The 18,418-nt window shown below is 44.1% G+C and overlaps 1 protein-coding gene and 1 long non-coding RNA gene across 2 annotated transcripts in view; one reads left to right on the forward strand and one right to left on the reverse strand.

Moving 5' to 3' along the window:
* Nucleotides 1-8,960, reverse strand: part of LOC309845815 — an 11,454-nt gene extending 2,494 nt beyond the window's left edge. Inside the window, exons 1-2 of the long non-coding RNA XR_014301515.1 lie at nucleotides 8,780-8,960; nucleotides 7,260-7,367 (exon numbers count right to left, since the gene is read on the reverse strand). This is a non-coding gene — a long non-coding RNA (uncharacterized lncRNA). The remainder of the gene's footprint in view (nucleotides 1-7,259; nucleotides 7,368-8,779) is intronic.
* A 67-nt stretch (nucleotides 8,961-9,027) lies between these two features.
* Nucleotides 9,028-18,161, forward strand: ZNF425 (zinc finger protein 425). Its single transcript, XM_082693528.1, has 4 exons — nucleotides 9,028-9,157; nucleotides 10,299-10,425; nucleotides 11,944-12,099; nucleotides 14,973-18,161. The coding sequence occupies exons 1-4, from the start codon at nucleotides 9,140-9,142 to the stop codon at nucleotides 16,925-16,927; spliced, it is 2,256 nt and encodes a 751-aa protein (XP_082549654.1). The 5' UTR covers nucleotides 9,028-9,139; the 3' UTR covers nucleotides 16,928-18,161.
* The last annotated feature ends 257 nt before the right edge of the window (nucleotides 18,162-18,418 follow it).

The raw sequence follows: 18,418 nt of genomic DNA on the forward strand, positions 1-18,418 counted from the left end.
GGTCAAAAAGATACACATATGACTTTTATTTTTTTTTAATTTGTTGAGGCATGGTTTGTGGCCTAATATGTGATCTGATCTATTCAGGAGAACGTTCCATGTGCACCCGAAAATAATATGTATTCTGTTTTAGGATGGAATTTTCTTAATACATCTGTTTAAAACATCTGTTCCAGTGTGTCATTCAAAGCCATTGTTCCCGTGTTAATTTTCAGTTTGGATAATCTGTCCATTGCTGTAAGATGGGTGGTAAAGTCCCCTACTACTGAATTATTTTTGATTAGTTCCTTATGTTTGTTAACTTTTATTGTATTTTGGTGCTTCCAAGTTGGGTGCATAAATATTTATAATTGTTATATCTTCTTATTGGAGTTTTCCCTTCATTATTGTATAGTGTCCTTCTTCGTCTCTTATCATAGTTTTTGTTTTATTTATTTGTTTATTATTATTATTATTTTAAAAGATTTTATTTATTTGACAGAGAGAGACACAGCGATTGAGAGAGAGAGAGAGAGAGAGAGAGAGAACACAAGCAGGGAGAGTGGGGAAGGGAGAAACAAGCTTTCCACCAAGTGGAGAGCCCAGTGTGGGGTTCTATCCCAGGACCCTGAGATCTTGACCCAAGTCAAAGGCAGATGCTTAACAACTGGGCCACCCAGGCGCCCCTACTTTTATTTTTAAAGTAGGCTCTATGCCCCATGTGGAGCCACAGAGGGCTTGAACTCACAACTATGAGATCAAGACCTGAGCTGATATCAAGAGTTGGAACACTTCACTGACTGAGCCACCCAGGCACCCATTTAGTCTTCGTTTTAAAGTCTATTTCATCCAAAAAAAATATTGCTATTCCAGCTTTCTTTTGACATCCACTTGCATGAAAAATATTTATCCATCCCCTCACTTTGAATCTGCAGGTATCTTTAGGTCTAAAATGATCTCTTGCAGGCAGCATAGAGATGGATCTTTTTTTTCTTTTCCATTCTGTCATCCATGTCTCTTGATCCAAGTATTTAGTCCATTTATACTCAAAGTAATGATTGATAGATAAGTATTTGTTACCTGTTTTTTTTAATTTGACAGAGAGAGACCACAAGTAGGCAGAGAGGCAGGCAGAGAGAGAGAGGAGGAAGCAGGCTCCCTGCTGAGCAGAGAGCCCGATGCAGGACTCGATCCCAGGACCCTGAGATCATGACCTGAGCCGAAGGCAGCGGCCTAATCCACTGAGCCACCCAGGTGCCCCTTTATTACCTTTTTATTACTGGTTGTGGTTGCTTTTGAAGATTTTCTCTGATCTCTTCTTGTCTCTCTTTCATGGTTTGTTGGTTTTCTTTAGTGATAAATTTGGATTTCTTTCTCTTTATTCTTTGCATATGGTCACTTAAGTTTAAACCCATTCTTTACTCCTCTTCTCCCCACATCTTAGGTGTATGGTGTCATATATTATATCCTTTTATATTGTGAGTTCCCTGAATGATTTTTTACAGAAATTCATATTTACCGCTTTTGTGTTTTTATCTTCCTTCCTATCATTTTTTGGTCTTTCCTTTTCACTCAGAGTCCCCTTTAATATTTCTGGCAGGGCTGGTATAATTCAGGAACTCCTTTAGTGTTTGTTTGTATGGGAAACCCTTTATCTGTCCATTTATTCTGAATGATAACTTTGTTAGAGTATTGTTGGCTGCAGATTTTTCTTATTCAGCACTTCGAATATATCATGCCACTCCTTTCTGGCTTGGAAAGTTTCCACTGAAAAATCTGCTGATATTCTTACATGGTTTTCGTTCATGTAACTGTCTTTTGTCTTGTTGCTTTTATGATTTTTTCTTTATCACTATATTTGCCATTTTAATTACAATGTGTTTTGGCATGGATCTGTTTTTGTCGATTTTGTTAGGGATTCTCTGTGCATCCTGAATCTGGATATCTGTTTCCTGCCCTAGATTAGGGAAATTTTCAGCCATTATTTCTTCAGATAAATTCTGTGCTCCCTTTTCTCTTCTTCTTCTGGGTCTCCTATAATATGAATGTTTTTACATTTGATGGAATCACTAAATTCCCTAAGTCTATTCCCATTTTACATAATTCTTTTTTCCGTCTTTTGTTCAGCTTGATTATTTTCCATTACACTGTCTTCTCGGTCATTAATTCATTCCTCTCTTTCTTCCAGACTGCAGTTTATTCCATCAAGTGTGTATCTCATTTTGATTATTGAGCCCCTTATCTCCACTATGTTATTCCTTATCTCTGTGTTAACAGTCTCACTGATGTCCTCCACTCTTTGCTCAAGTCCAGGGATCAAGCATGTCACTTATATCTGTTTTGGTTAGATCTCCTGCCATGGTCTTGTTTTATTCTTTCATCTGGGACAAATTACTCAGTCTTCTCATTTTGTCTAAGTCTTCATGCCTGGTTCTCTGTGTTAGGAAAGTCAGCTATGTCTCCTGTCCTTAAGGTTAATTGCTTTATGAAGAAGAGGTCCCGTAGTGCCCTGCTATGTAATGTCCTCTGTTCCTCAGGGCCTGGCACTTCTGGGAGCATCTCCAAAGTGTGCTGTGTAGGCTCTGCTGTTGTGTCCTGGCTGCTTTCTCTTTCAGGCCGGTCATCTGCCGAGGCTCTCTTTGCCTGTGGTGGGCAGTGTTTTGTCCTTGGCCGAAATGTTTCATGTTTTGCACTAGGTGTGCTTGTGAAATGAGACTTATTGCCACTGCCACCAGAACCAAGGCACTGCAAAACTCCCTGGTTGGGAGACACAGTGTTGGCAGGGGTTTGGGCTGGTCCTCTGAGGAAAGCAGCCACTGTAATGGGCCTGGGAAGGGTGGTTCCACCAGAGCATGGGGGGAGGCTGGGGGGGGGGTTGGTATAAGCAAGTTAAGTAGTGAGTGTTGGCTCTGTGCCTTGTGTTTATAATGAGGGCTGGGGAGGGAAATGGCTCCTGACCGTTTCTTTGTTCCTGGAGGGGTTTCTCATGAATGCTGCCTCTTTGGGGCATTCTTTGAGAAGAGCAACTAACTTCCCCACTGTGTGCCCCATGCGATCTTCAGATTGCTGTTTCCATACTGTAGGTCTGTTGGCTGTTTGCCCTGCCTTCTCTCTAAAAGTAGCCCCAATGTCCTCTAAGTTCTCCCACAGTCAAGCAGGCTGACCTTTAAAACTCCAGGTTCTAAGGCTCTCTTGCTTTCCAAGCCAATTGCTGCAGGGATTCATTTCCCCCACGGGCTCCCTGTGTGCTAGCCCATCTCTAGGGCTTCTTTCTCGAAGACTGCAGATCCCTCCTCACTGCAGCAACCAGGATCCATTTCTTTCCCAAGTCAGTTCCTGTATTTCCTACCTTCTTCTATGTGGCCTCTGGTCTACCTTCAGCTGTGGACTTTGTTCTGACAGTCTTCAGATCAATTCCTGGGGTATCTGGGATGATTTGATACTTATCTAGTTGCATTGATGGGATAAGATGAGCCTAGGGTCCCCCCCGCTCCACCACCATCTTCCCCTCCACTATGCATTGATATTTTCGAGTTGCATGAGCTCTTTATACAGTACATAAATTAAACACTTGTTTTTCATGTCGTATATACTTTACCTAGTAAAGACATCTGCCATTTGGCATCTTGCCAAATAGAAATTTAAAATTTTTATGTGAACATTTTCAGTGTTTTATGACTTTGGTTTTGGCACCTTGCTTAGAAAGGCCTTCCCCTCTCTCAGTTTTTTGGTTTTGTTTTTTAAATCCTTCTGTTTTTGAATTCTTCATGAGTAAAGCAATGACTCAAAACTTCAGCCTGGCTTTGGAAGCATTTTGTATCTCTCTAAGATATTTTCGGTTCAATGGCATTTTGACAGCACGAGGTACTTAATAAATCGGCACACTTGGATTTCTCAGCATTGGCACAGCAGAGGCTATTTTGAGATTTATCAGAGGAAACTCTTGACCATGTCTGGGGTATTAAAGTCCCAAGGAAGCCCTCTTTGTTACTTCCAAAATGAGACTTTGACACTGGATTTCTCCAAGTTTCACTACGCAAGAAATAGAAATTTTTTTAAAAAGACTTTATTTATTTATTTGACAGACAGAGATCACAAGTAGGCAGAGAGGCAGGCAGAGAGAGAGGAAGCAGGCTCCCAGCTGAGCAGAGACCCTGATGTGGGGCTCGATCCCAGGCCCCTGGGATCATGACCTGAGCCGAAGGCAGAGGCTTCAACCCCCTGAGCCACCCAGGCACTCCAGCACTGTAGCTTTTAGTCCTCATAGTCGCCGCATGTGATAGATATTTCTGAAGTCATCTCCTGTGTTTTTAGTGGAGTAACCCTTTCACTAAAAAAGTCTATTTACTATGTTAAGGTTATAAAGATTTAATATTAATGTAGAATGGAGGACATCCAATAGGCCTGCAGCAGCACTTTCAATTTCTCCATCTGTTGCTTCACTACCTCCAAAGACCTAATGACTATCTTAGAGGCAGAATGGTTTGAATACATAGACATCTATCAATGGACTTCTATTTTCTTCTTCCTTTGATCTAAGTGAGTGGTTCTAAAACATTAATGCATGTAAGAATTGCTGTGCAGAGTTGCATCAAACCATTTTTACTGTAGTTTATATGTTAGGAGCAATTTAAGAGATGTTCAAGGTGATTCTGAATATAAATGATTTTTGCCTAATATGTTGGCATTAGGCTGAATCATCTGCAGGGAAATGACACAGGACCAAGAGATTCAGGCTAGGAAAGAAAAGAAGACTTGAGAGAAGAGAAGGAAGAGACTTCTAGGTAAGGTGAGAGAGTGCCTATCCGGATACTAGACAATCTGAGGTCGAGGGAGGTGGGAAGGAAGCAAGGCCAGGAAGAATGAAGGCCAGATACTGTGGTGAAAGTGCTTTATCTGTACTGTCTCGATTATTATAGTAACCCTTTGGATATGGAAACTAAAGTGATGGGTGTTCAAATGACTTGCCTGGTGCAACAAAGATGGCAGATGGTTGAGCCAACATCCAAACCCAACATCCCACCCCAAAACCCAAAGACCTTTCTCACTCTAAAGTTCAAGCTCTTCCTACCATTGCTGGCTTCCTTATAGGTTAGGACTTCCTGAAGTCAGTCAGAAAGAACTCTCGGGAATGGAGATATGTTGGCTTGGGATGACCTAACGCTTGGGGCAAGATTCCTATAAGGCCGTGTAGGGAAATATCTTCATTCCTCATGGAGAACAGACAGGCTCACCTGGGATGGATAGTTTAGGAAACTGAACAGAATTTTACAAAAATAGCTGCGCCCTTGCCTATTCATGATTTCTTTCCTTCTGAAAACATAGAAGAGGCATCAAGACAGTGGGCTCTCATGTACACAGCAAGTGTGTAACACGTGGTGGTGTCCTTCAGGTGCTCACGTCTCTGGTCCCCTGGGAATATAATTTTAGTGTCCCAGTAAAAGATATTGTATTAAACCCAGAAGCCAGACCTTAATTAGGCTGAAAACTGAAATCACTCTAGAAAAAATCATGCCCCCCAACTTTGAGGACCTGCTAGCAGCTTTAGAAGAAATAGCCATGGGCTACAAGGACAACAGTGGAGATGTGTAGTCAACCCTGCCATGCTCATTGGCAGCAGGAGAAGGCAGAACACTAGAGAAATATAAGAACCACTAAAGAAGGGGTGCCTGCATGGCTCAGTGGGTTGAAGCCTCTGCCTTTGGCTCAGATCATGGTCTCAGGGTCCTGGGATTGAGCCCCACATCGGGCTCTCTGCTCAGCAAGGAACCTGCTTCCTGCTCTCTCTCTGCCTGCCTCTCTGCCTACTTGTAATCTCTATCAAATAAATAAATAAAATCTTAAAAAAAAAAAAAGAACCACTAAAGAAGTCAGGGAGTGCCCCAGACACTCATAAAAAAGAAGGGGCCCCATTGGCTTCGAAGGCTCATGAACACTACTAGCTAAGAGTGTAAAGTGAATTTCACTGTAATAGAACAAAGGCTGTCCATGTAGTAAAACTGGATATCAGAATAGCTAAGAACTACTTTGCATTCACAACTAACACCATATACTGCTATAATTATACATAGCCAATGGCTTTACTCAAAGAAAATAAATGTGATATGATATTTATATAAATATGTTAGTCCATTTTCTAGGATCCATCAACGAATTATCAAATAGGAAATAAATAAAGAGTTTATGATGAAGGAAAAAGGAATTAATGCATAATCTATAACTTCATAAAACTAAACACACACACACACACATACACAAGTACCAGTAAAATGTGGGCTCTCTCTGTATTATTTCTTATAATTCCAGTTGAATCTACAATTATATGAATAAATTTTTCTATTTAGAAAAGTCTACAGCCTCAATAGTAATTAAGTGAATACAAATCGAAATAAAATTAAGTTCTGGTTATATAACGTGGATGCTAGAACAAATGAAAAAAGTTGGCAGGGCATCCTGGTTGGCTCCTGATCTTGGGGTTGTGAGTTCAAGCCCCATGTTGGGTGTAGAGATTAATTAAAGATAAAATATTTTGCGGGCACCTGGGTGGCTCAGATGGGTAAGCGTCTGCCTTTGGCTCAGGTCATGATCCCCAGCTCCGGGGATTGAGTCCCATGTTGGGCTCCCAGCTCAGCTGGGAGTCTGCTTCTCCCCCTGCTTGTGCTCTCTCTCTGTCTCTGTATCTCTCTCAAATGAATTTTTAAAAATCTAAAAAAAAAAATAAATTATATATATGCATATATATTTAAAGATTATTTATTTATTTATTTGACAGACATGGATCTCAAGTAGGCAAAGAGCCAGGCAGAGAGAGAGTGCGGAAGCAGGCTCCCTGCTGAGTGGAAGGCGCGATGAGGAGCTCAATCCCAGGACTGGAGATCATGACCTGAGCCGAAGGCAGAGGCTTAACTCACTGAGCCACCCAGCCGTCCCTAAAATATATTTTTTAAATGTTTCAAAAAAGGTTGGGAGACATGTTACCCTCTTACATTGTTAATAATATTGCAAGTCAGTTCAATCAGTTCTGAAACAATCAGAGTTTAGCATTTTCTACAGTTAGAATTTTATACAGGTCATTGTGTAGTTCTTTTTCCTTGGATTTTTAAATTTTGAAAATCCTGCATGCTTCTTTTAATATGGGTAAGAAAGGGAAGATAAAAGAGTAATGAGAACTCTCCAAACTTAACACACATTTTTCTGTAAATTTAAAACTGATCAAAATAAGCCTATTAATTAAAAAAGAAAGAGGGATGTCTGGCTGGCTCAATCGTTTGAGTGTCTACCTTCAGCTCAGGTCATGATCCTGGGGTCCTGGGATCGAGTCCAGCTCCTCGGGGAGTCTGCTTCTTTTCCTCCGCATGCCACTCCCTCTGCTTGTGCTCTCTTCCTCTCTGACAAATAAATAAATAAAATCTTTAAAAAAAGAAAAAAAAAGAAGGCGAAATACATGAAAAGTCATTAAACTGTATGCTTTAAATCAGGGAATTGTTTGGTATATTAATTAGATCCCAATAAAGTTGCTTCTTTAAAAAGTAAAAGGAAATGAAATGTGTATTTTGTAGTTCCTAAAGCAACCACAAAATAAAATATAAAAAGATATAGTAAAAATTATAATAAGTAAATTAAAATGTAATACTAAAATAGGTTCCCCAGAAAAAGGAACAGAGAAATGAAAAACAGAAAGGAAAAGCAGATGATTAATAATAAAATGATAGATGTAGGGGCACCAGGGTGGTTCAGTGGGTTAAAGCCTCTGCCTTCCGCTGGGGTAGTGATCCCAGGGTCCTGGGATCGAGCCCGGAATTGGGCTCTCCGCTCTGTGGGCAGTCTGCTTCCTCCTCTCTCTGCCTGCCTCTCAGCCTATTTGTGATATCTATCTGTCAAATAAATAAATAAAATCTTTAAAAAATAATAATAAAATGATAGATATAAATCCAGATCTACCAATAACTACACTTATTGTACATATAAAATAAAAGAGACTATCAGAGTAGTTGAGCAGATTGCTAGCAGCTCTATTGTAAGAGTGGGAATTCTAAGCTTTGGGCTCCTCATCTGTGACACAAACCCATCATAGGTGTAGTGCGCACCTGGTCACCCCTTATCATTCCCATGGGACTTGGAGGCAAGCAAAAGACATGAATTTAAAACTCATGCTACTTATGACCCAGGAGCCTTGTGTTTTGCCAAAATGAATGAAACTATGGCAGGTGGATCTGTTAGCTTGTTCGAGGGGTTGCATTTCAGACGCTCCAGTTTTTTACTGGGAGGTTTACGGCAGGAATGCAAGGCTGGTTCAATGCTCAGAAATCAGTCCTAATCTACCATATTAATCGCTTAAGGGAGAAAAACTATGCAATAATAGAAATTTATGCATTAAAAGCATTGGGCAACAAAAGATTCCACTCACAATACACAATCCCAGCAAACTAGGAATAGAAGAGAACGTCCTCAACCTGCAAAGACGTATCTACAAAAACCTACAGTTAAATATCAGCTCGGCCTGAGTCCAAGGTAGACCAGAAGTGCCCTCGCTGAAGCAGGGCCGGACTGGGTGGATACATTCCCAGCCTCCCGGGCCCTGGCCCCTGGCGGGAGGATTGGGCAGATCAGCACACTCTCAGAGTGCCTGGCGCCACAGACTCCTCATTTGCCCACGGTGGGGACCGGCTCCCTGACCCCCTTGGCTGGCTCAGGTCCCTCACAGTGATCCTGCCCTCGCCTGGGGTCCGCTTCAGGGAGGAACCAACCCCCGTACCCCCTTTCCGTCCAGCGCTCAGTGAAGAGCGAGTTTCCTCCCTACTTGAAGCTCACTCTGCACGTCCACCTCTCCGTCTCCCTCTCTCCAGCGCCTTTTAGCGCGTCTGGGTCTCGGTCCTCGTCGTTTGGAGACCCCCGGCAGAGCAAGACGACCTGCCACCCAGGGTGCCACAGCCGCTGCGGCCAGCCGTGCCCTTGCGGCTCCCGCGGATGACGCTGTCTCCTCCGGCCCGCAGGGGGCGCTGTGGGGCAGGGATCAGGCTCGAGTCCCAGCGTGCACCGCGCGGGGCTGGGCCTGCGGGGCTGGGCGGGGCAGGAGGCCGCGCGCAGAGGGAGGTGCTGCGGAGCCGCTTAGGGGCTTGGCGTCTGTCGGGCGGAGGACTCGGCGGGGTCACCAAGGGCCATGGCGGAGGCGGGTCCGGTAAGTGAGGTCGTGGAGGGTGCGGGCCCTATCGAAATGCGTCCCGTTCGTGGTCTGGAGTGGGGTCCCGAGCCGGGGAGTGAGGTAGCGGGGGACTGTCCGTGACCCGGGACTGAGCTCCGAGCCCGCGGCCGGTGAAGGCGCGGTGGAGGTGCGGGACTTGCTCTGCAGGGGGGCGGGAAGAGAGGGGCCGGGGGCAGAAATCCAGGGTCGTCCCCTCAGGTCACTCGTCTTTTCCCCGCCGTGTGTCGCGGCTCTTTGCACGTCGGGGTTTCTCTCGGGCTCTTGCTCCGTGCTCTGCTGGTGGAGGTAGCCTCTGCGGCCACGTCTGTATAAACGGATGAAAAAAGTTGCGGGAAGGAAGAGTGGGCATGAGAGGACCTGCAGACCTGCAGAAAATGTGAAACCAGTGGGGCTGTTAATGGAAAATGTGAACACGTTTTAGAGTTTAAAACGCATATCCGGGGCGCCTGGGTGGCTCAGTGGGTTAAAGCCTCTGCCTTCGGCTCAGGTCATGATCCCAGGGTCCTGGGATCAAGCCCCGCATCGTGCTCTCTGCTCCGTGGAGAGCCTGCTTCCTCCTGTCTCTCTGCCTGTCTCTCTCTGCCTACTTGTCATCTCTGTCTATCAAATAAATAAAACCTTAAAAAAAAAAAACGCATATCCTGAGCTTAATCCGTGAAACTGTTGAGTTCAATTAAGTATAGTCCGCCTACCTATGCAAGTTTTTCTTCTACCCTTCCTGAAATTTCTTATCTAATAATCTTACTAATGTAATGCATTTTCTTCCCTTCTGCTTCTCACCCCCTCCCACAACAGGTGTAGGAGGATACAGGGAACCCTCTGGACTAGGATCTTTGCAACTTCCTTTGAGTCTGTAATTACTTCAAAATAAAAAGTTTTTAAAAGTCTTGCATAGCAGTAATTGCTTGTAGAGGGTACAGGTCCTCAAAGGTCTGCTAGTCATTCATTCACTCTCTGGGCCCCGTGGACTTCTGTGACCCCTCTATTCCATCGTTCATGGCACCAACCAGAGAGAAGGAAACCTTAGCGTAGTTTCCTCTTGTCTGTTAAAGACGCGGACATTGAACGACAGTAGCTTGAATGTGAAGACATATGCATGTACTGTTTGTGATTCCAGGTAACGATGACTTTTGATGATGTGGCCTTATACTTTTCGGAGCAAGAGTGGGAGATCCTGGAGCAGTGGCAGAAGGAAATGTATCAGCAAGTGATGAAGACCAATTATGAGACTCTTGATTCGCTGGGTAAGATGGCTTCAGAGGAATCATTTTTGGGGAAGCTGCCTACTATCAACAGGCTTTCTGTTCTGTGTGAGCTCTTGCTGGTTGAATATGATTCTTTGCCTAATTTACACTCGGAATATGTCATTAACTTCTATTACAGCCTGGGAATATTTAACTTGTCCCTTTTTATCTAGTGGCATCTGCACTCCTTAGTCTTGTTAATTTTGCAGTTTCTTTCACCCAAACACTCCCTTGTTTCTCCCACAGTTAGAATTACTAAATAAAATAACCATCTCTCTCTCTTTTTAAGTGTACTCTTTTATTTTTTTTTTAACTGATACTTTGATGCCTACTTATGTTGCCTAGATATGATGAATTTTCTATCCTCATAAGAACTGGGAAAATAGCTCTCTGGTAAAGGGAGAAAGAGCAGTGGCATGGGACATATAGGTATCCCTAGAGAAATACTGAGGGAGCAGATTGGAAGAGAAATTTGTGGAGATTATACCTTGCTCTTTATCCAGCTTGCTCTAATTCATTCATGTATCATTAAAACCATTTCTACTGTTTTCACTTTAATAGGTGATCTCACTGTAACCTGTAGCATTCTCTCCCTCCTTTGGCGTTTATAACCTCTTCCATCTGAGACACCAAGGACAAGATGAGTCAACTGTGTGAAATCAGGGGGAAGAGAATTTAAGCAGAGGAAGGACTAGTGCAGAAATTCGAGGGTTGGAATGTATGTGGTCAGTGTGTGGTGGGAGCCACAGGGAGGCTCCCGGAGTGCATGTGTAGAAGGCTAGGAGAAGGGGACAGTGGTATACCAAAAGAGGAAGGGGCCTCTAGGATCTTATTCTAGACAAAGGGAAGGTAAGATGATGAGAGGATTTACACAGGAGTAGTATGTCAACATTTGTTTAAATGTTGAGTAATTTAAGTAATTAACTCTTGTTAATTACTTGAGTTGCTATGTGGAGAATGAAAGGCAGTGCACAGCAATGAAAAGAAAGACACCAGGGGCGCCTGGGTGGCTCAGTGGGTTAAAGCCTGTGCTCAGGTCATAATCCCAGGGTCCTGGGATTGAGCTCCACATTAGGCTCTCTGCTTAGCAGGCAGGCTCTCTCTCTGCCTGTCTCTCTGCCTACTTGTGATCTCTGTCAGATAAATAAATAAAGTCTTAAAAAAAAAAAAAGTGTTTAGTGATTGGTCTCCCTCCCTGACCCCCTGTGATTTTGCTTTTTATTGTTCTGATAATGATCATTTATTTGTTAATGGTTTCTGCCTTGATCTGTGGGCCTTTTAAAAATCATCACCCTTCACTTCTCTTTCCTTTAATTTTGTGAAATATTGCAGAGGCCATTTAAGCTAAACAGTTTTGCTTAGGCTAAAATTTATTGTCATTCACGTAATTTCAAGGGTTTTGATCTTTTTAACCTAACTTTGATGATGTATCACAAGAATCAAATTTAACTGTGAAAATCACGTTTAGTAAAATACTCAGATAAACCCAGACTGAGTCTGCGTGGACTGTCCTTGCAGGTGGCATTTTCTCCAAGCCGAATTTGATCACCTGGATAGAACAAGGGAGAATGCTGTTAATCAGAGACCGGGGACCCTTGGAGAAAAACATGACATTTAGCCCTTCTACTGATGAGCAGTGGGACTTGCAGAAGACTGGAAAGTTGCTGTATTTTGGTGAGTATGATGGATTTAGGGTAATGTCTCATTTCATTTTCCTGAATCTTCCTGGATAGGCAGCTGGACATAGTGACTAAGAAACATTGTTTTGGTGGAAAATATTAGGTTTTTTTACTCAAGTGGAAAACAAACACAAGAATGTATTACTTTTTTTTTTTTTTTAAGATTTTATTTATTTATTTGACAGAGATCACAAGTAGGTAGAGAGGCAGGCAGAGAGAGTGAGGAAGGGAAGCAGGCTCCCTGCTGAGCAGAGAGCCCAATGTGGGGCTCGATCCCAGGACTCTGGGATCATGACTTGAGCCAAAGGCAGAGGCTTTACCCCACTGAGCCACCAGGCGCCCCAAGAATGTATTACTTTTTATAAAGAGGGACGTGTGTATGTTTCATTCAAATAAAAGAAAAAAATTTATGACCCTGGAAAGAAATACCCATAAAAGAGCAAGTAAAGGACACACTTGCTGAGCCCTGAGGAACAACCACCTTCTCCATCACACCGTTGTGTCCGTTTGAATACAGAGAAATGGAAAACTGTCCAATTTGGTATAATGTATTTTTTATTATGCACAGTTTTAGAACTTGGGTTTTTCTTTTTAAGTTCCTTTTGAAAGATTCCTTTTTGAATTCCTTGTAAGAAAAACATTGGAAATACTTTTTAACACTTTAAATGCTTAAGGGAATATGTCATTTTTTAGACTATGCTAATGTTTTATTAAATGGAGACCTTCTAAGTCCCTGGTAGTCAAGGGATTCTCTTGAAGAGAAGGGGATTTGAACCCAGGGAATGTATGATGAGGTCCATCAAAAGAATAAGAGAATGCCCAAGGATGTTATTTCATTGCCATCGTCTCTTATTTCATTCATCTAACGAGTATATAGTCCCTACCGTGTTCATAGGACTGTCAGTTATCACTTAGGCTGGCGTGGGACGGAGAGATCTACATATCTGTATGTATACTCTCCTGGAGGAGTTGACTATCTTCCTGACCCGACGTTAAGTGGCAGTTAAATTAGTCGATTCTGTTGAACTGTTGAACTAGTCCTCTATGAAATAGGACTGTATTACAAGTTAATAAAATAAGTGGCAGTGGTAGTAGAGTTATAGGGATTTACAGGAGAATGAGTGAAGTAGAATAGCAGTTTCCCAAGAGGACTTCTAAGGAATTAGGATTTTAAATATTTTTTTTTTTAAAAGATTTTATTTATTTATTTGACAGACAGAGATCACAAGCAGGCAGACAGGCAGGCAGAGAGAGGGAGAGGAGGAAGCAGGCTCCCTGCAGAGCAGAGAGCCTGATGCGGGACTCGATCCCAGGACCCTGAGATCATGACCCGAGCCGAAGGCAGTGGCCCAACCCACTGAGCCACCCAGGCGCCCAGGAATTAGGATTTAAAAACAAAGAATGTATAGATTTGGTCAGACAGAGAAGATCAGCGAGGATCATACATGAGCTGAGACTCCGAGGTGGGAACAAGCCCATTGTATTTAGAAAATGTATAGCCGAATGTTATTCTTGGGATGGTACGGGACATGGAGAAGGGGAAACATAAAGTAATGTCAGATTATCTGAGGCTAGGAAAGCCGAGGCAGAAGTTTGACTTCATCCTATAGAAAGGTAGGACCTAGAAAGGTTTCTGAGTACCAAAGAATGAACAACTTTAGTGGCTATCCCTAAAATCTCATGTTCCCTTTGTGCCAAGTGGCACTTATCCAATAATCAGAACTGCTCCTCTGTCTGGAATAAGTAGTAAAGTGGTAAGAAATAGAGGAGTCAAGGAGGGAGGGAAGAATGTTCTAGACGTCAGCTGTGGAGCGCTTACTAAATGACATCACCCAGTTGGAAGATTACCTGTGTTGTTGTTAAGATGACCACAGAGCATAATCAGAGTCTTTTTCTGGGGGCAGGCCCATCCTTCCAGACAGATGAATTTTCCTCCTGTGTTAAGAGACTTAAAAAAGAAGAGCCCTTGGGGCGCCTGGGTGGCTCAGTGGGTTAAGCCGCTGCCTTCGGCTCGGGTCATGATCTCGGGGTCCTGGGATCGAGTCCCGCATTGGGCTCTCTGCTCAGCAGGGAGCCTGCTTCTCTCTCTCTCTCTCTCTCTGCCTGCCTCTCTGTCTACTTGTGATCTCTCTCTGTCAAATAAATAAATAAATAAATCTTTTAAAAGAAAAAAAAAAAGAAGAGCCCTAGGACTCAGTTCAACAGGTGGGAGAAAAAGCAGTTCTGAAATACAGAGGCTGCAATTGTTCTCTCCGGTTTTTGTGGATGAAAATAAGGTCCCAACTCGTTAGCTCCCTGATTCTTGTCATCAGGGCTTTTCCTTTGGGAACAGCGCTGACTGTGCTCATATTAATACCTTTCTGATAACGAGGTGTTCCTTGAAAAAGGGAATTATTTCTATCGTGTTCTTTCTGAATTTAATCACTTGCCATTTGACATTCCTAAGAAAGATGCTTTCTGTGAGCATTTCTTCCAGAAAGCTTTTCCTAAAATCTGTGGTAGAAGGGGCAAGAATATGAGGCAAAGCCTTATTTCACAAATTTCAGGAAACAGAACGGTCATATTCTCAGACTTTCTCTTTATTTTCTCTCAACTTCTACTTACCCTCTGAGGGTCATCCTTAAGTTCACAAGATATAGTTCCCTGCAGGTTTTTTTTTCCCTCACACGAAGCCATTTCTTAACACATAATGGAAGGATTTGCATATCACAGTTAACCTTAAATGTAATTTACTTGTGGAGGCAGATGCATAGTCATGAATCAATGAGATTCCTTTTCCCGTGCTGTTAGAGATGTGAAGACAATTCTTGAGGCTGCCATAACCCAGGGACATGACTGGTAAGGGTGGTCTTCTTTTTTTCTCTCCAGGTGACCAAGGAACTCTCGGGGCAAAAGAGGAGGAAGGCCATTTAAATGGTCTAAAGCAGGGTTCATGTGCTACCTTAGCAGGGCAGGAAAGAAAGATCTTATCAGATCAAAGAGCTGCGTTACAGCATCCAAGTCTCCAAGACATAGGGATTGTACATAGGAACCTCGACCTCGGAGCATCTGGTCAGGATAAGAACAATCCAGGGCGTAAGCGGACAGGTACTCCAGACCACCTGGAAATTCCACCAGGACCCAGATTTTATTCCTGCTTTGTCTGTGGGAAGGTTTTTCAGCTAAAGAGGGACTTGGCAAAGCACAAAAGAAGCCACTCTAAGAGCCAGCCCTGTAAATACTCCAAGTACAAAAACAAATCTAGAGGGAACCCCGAGCTCAGGTGGCACCGGATGATCCTACGTAAGAAGCAGCGTTTCCAGTGTGGCAAGTGCGAGAAGAGCTACTGTCTCAGATGCAGCCTGGTCACTCACCACTGGGTGGTTCACTCAGGGCAGCAGCGCTATCCATGCCCGGAGTGTGACAAGACCTTCCAGTGTAAAGCCACTTTGAAGAAGCATCTGTGTTTGCACAAAAGGGAGAAGCCATTTTCCTGTGAGCAGTGTGGCAAGGGTTTCATCCAGCGACGCAAGCTCACGGAGCACCACAGGGTGCACACTGGGGAGAAGCCTTTCCAGTGTCCAGAGTGCCACAGAAGCTTCCGCCTACAGAAGAGTTTGAAGGCCCATCTTTGCCAACACAACGAGAAGAAGCCCTTCCATTGTCCAGAATGTGGCAGAAGCTTCTCCCGGAAGGCTGCCGTGAAGGCCCACCAGAGAATGCACAGTGGAGAGAAGCCGTTCTCTTGTGACAAGTGTGGTAGGAAGTTCACACACAAGACGAAACTCACTGAACATATCAGAGTCCATACCGGAGAGAAGCCCTTCCAGTGTCCTGAGTGTAAGAAAAGTTTCCGCCTGAAGAGAAGCCTAAAAGCCCATCTGTTTCAGCACAGTGGGAAGAAGCCCTTCCAGTGTCCCGAGTGTGACCGGAGCTTCTCTTGGAAGAATGCCATGAAGGCCCATCAGCGTTTACATAGTGAGGAGAAGCCGTTCTCCTGTGGCGAGTGTGGCAAGAGGTTCACCCGGCCCTCTAAGCTCACTCGCCATGGCAGAGTCCACAGCAGGCAAAAGGAATTCTCCTGTGGTGAGTGCAAAAAGACCTTTCCTCGGCAGTCGAGGCTCACGGAGCACCTCAAAGTCCACACCAGAGAAAAGCCCTTCTCCTGTTCTGAGTGCCCTCGGAGCTTTAGCCGACACTCGCACCTCACTGAGCACATGAGACTTCACAGTGGGGAGGATCCTTTCCAGTGTCCCGAGTGTGACAAGAGCTTCTTCTGGAAGGCCTCCATGAAATTCCACCAGCGGATACACAGGGGTGAGAAGCCCTTTGCTTGCGGTGAGTGTGGTAAGACCTACACTCAACAGTCTCAGCTCACGGAACACAAGAGAATCCACAGTGGAGAGAAACCCTTCCAGTGTCCTGAGTGCCACAAAAGTTTCCGTCTCAAAGGAAATCTGAAAAGCCACCTGCTCCAGCACAGTGACAAAAAGCCATTCTCCTGCGTTAAATGTGGCAAAAGTTTCACTCAGCAGTACAGGCTCACCGAACACATTCGAGTCCATAGTGGGGAGAAGCCCTTCCAGTGTCCCGAGTGTGACAAGAGCTACTGCATAAGGGGAAGCTTGAAGGTCCATTTGCATACGCATAGTGGAGAGAAGCCCTTCAGGTGCTCGGAATGTGGCAAGGGGTTCCTCCAGAAGAGAAGTCTGAAGACCCATCTGCACCATCACAGAGGGGAGAGGCCTTTTTCTTGTGATGAATGTGGAAGGAGCTTTACGTACATGGGGGCCCTGAACACTCATGTTGGAGTGCATGCCAAGGAGGAGCCCTTCAGTGTCTAGGTCAGGCGGTGCAGAAAGGAGGCGACAGCTTTCAGGTGGAACTAGCAGCTCGTGGATCCACAGTATAAGCTGGATGAGGAATTCACAACATGTGGGCCTCAGATACGCTGGCCAGCTGCGCAGCAGGGAGGGCGTGATGGCTACTTGACAGAGACTCCGATGGTCCAGACATCCCCGCTCCGTAATCCCCATGGGCCAGGCCTGCCAGGCAGGGAAGGAGCATTTTCTCTCCACTTTCTGTTCCCAGGCCTCCTTACTTAAATTTGTGTTGAGATTTTCAGTGTTTTTTCTCCCGTGTGCTGAGAGAGCATCTGTGTTTAGGCAGGATTTCTCTCTATTGCCAAAAATAAATGTCATCTCCCATCTCCTTCGTTAACAGTGGCGCACATATGTGTCATTTCCCCTCTGGATTAATTTAAATCACCTAAAAGTCCACGATTGCAAATCACAAAGTCTTATATCTAACCCCTCTGCATTTTCAACAGTGTATGTCAATTCGCCAAGAAACAGACTTGCCTTAATATTGGGGTCTCTTAGGTAAATACCAAAGGGAAAGATACTGCCAGTCCAGGACATCTCTCCATTTTTTTGTTCTGTGGCTTAATCTATCATCATAAGGTGATTTTCCAGCGGTTCTAGCAAACCTTTGTCTGTCTTTTGGACTGTCTTTTAATATCATTCCTACAAAAATGTATAGATTAGCTTCCTTAGGGAATCCTTGGAGCCTATGTAAATTTTCCATTTTTGTAATACGCGGTGGTTGCAGATTACCTGAATCGGTCGGAACCAAGGGCACCCCACAAATCAGCGTTGGTACGAAAAGGAGAGATGCCACCTCCGGTTGGTCCATCCCTGTAGGTGCAAGCATCTGTGAATCATTGGTGTCTTTGTGCGAAGAAAAAGACATTTTCCCTAACCCATGCCAGAGCACGTGTGGGCTGGATGTCCACCCTGGCTGGCCTCTTCACCAGCGTACCTCAGGACAACTCTGTGCCTGCCTGGGAGACATGTTGAAAATACAGGCCCTGCGGACCCTCCCCAGATGTACTGAGAGACAGTCTTTTCAAGTGAGGTTGTTTGAAAAGTTTCAGAACATATGATGTAGCGAGTGGCGAAACCAGAAGAGGGAAAGTTCTGTTTGAAAGCATTTTAGTCATCCTGTGAAGTTAAGGTTAGGTCTTTTCCTTTAAGCCTTTTCTCTCCTCTGTTTTGTAATAAAGCTGCTCATGATGAAGGTTTCTTACATTATGGATGTATTAGCTCAGGCTATAACAAAATACTACAGACTGGGGGGCTTAAACCACAGAGAATTATTTCAGTTCTGAAGGCTAGAGGTCCAAGAGCAAGCTGCCAGCAGGGTTCTGATGAGAACTGGCTTCCCAGGTCCTCATATGGCTTTTTCTTTGGGTACGGGCGAATCTCAGGTGTTCCTTTCTCTTATTAGGAGGACACCAATCCTATTGGATTAGGGCCTCTTAGCCTTAGCTAATT

This window comes from Mustela nivalis (genome assembly GCF_964662115.1).
Source record: "Mustela nivalis genome assembly, chromosome: 12".
Lineage (NCBI taxonomy): Eukaryota > Metazoa > Chordata > Mammalia > Carnivora > Mustelidae > Mustela > Mustela nivalis.

What these genes read in the sequence shown, in the direction of transcription:
- ZNF425 (XM_082693528.1), top strand. An exon ending in TGAGACTCTTGATTCGCTGG is followed by an intron (nt 10,426 to 11,943) that starts GTAAGATGGCTT and finishes CTGTCCTTGCAG; the next exon opens with GTGGCATTTTCTCCAAGCCG. An exon ending in TGGAAAGTTGCTGTATTTTG is followed by an intron (nt 12,100 to 14,972) that starts GTGAGTATGATG and finishes TTTTCTCTCCAG; the next exon opens with GTGACCAAGGAACTCTCGGG.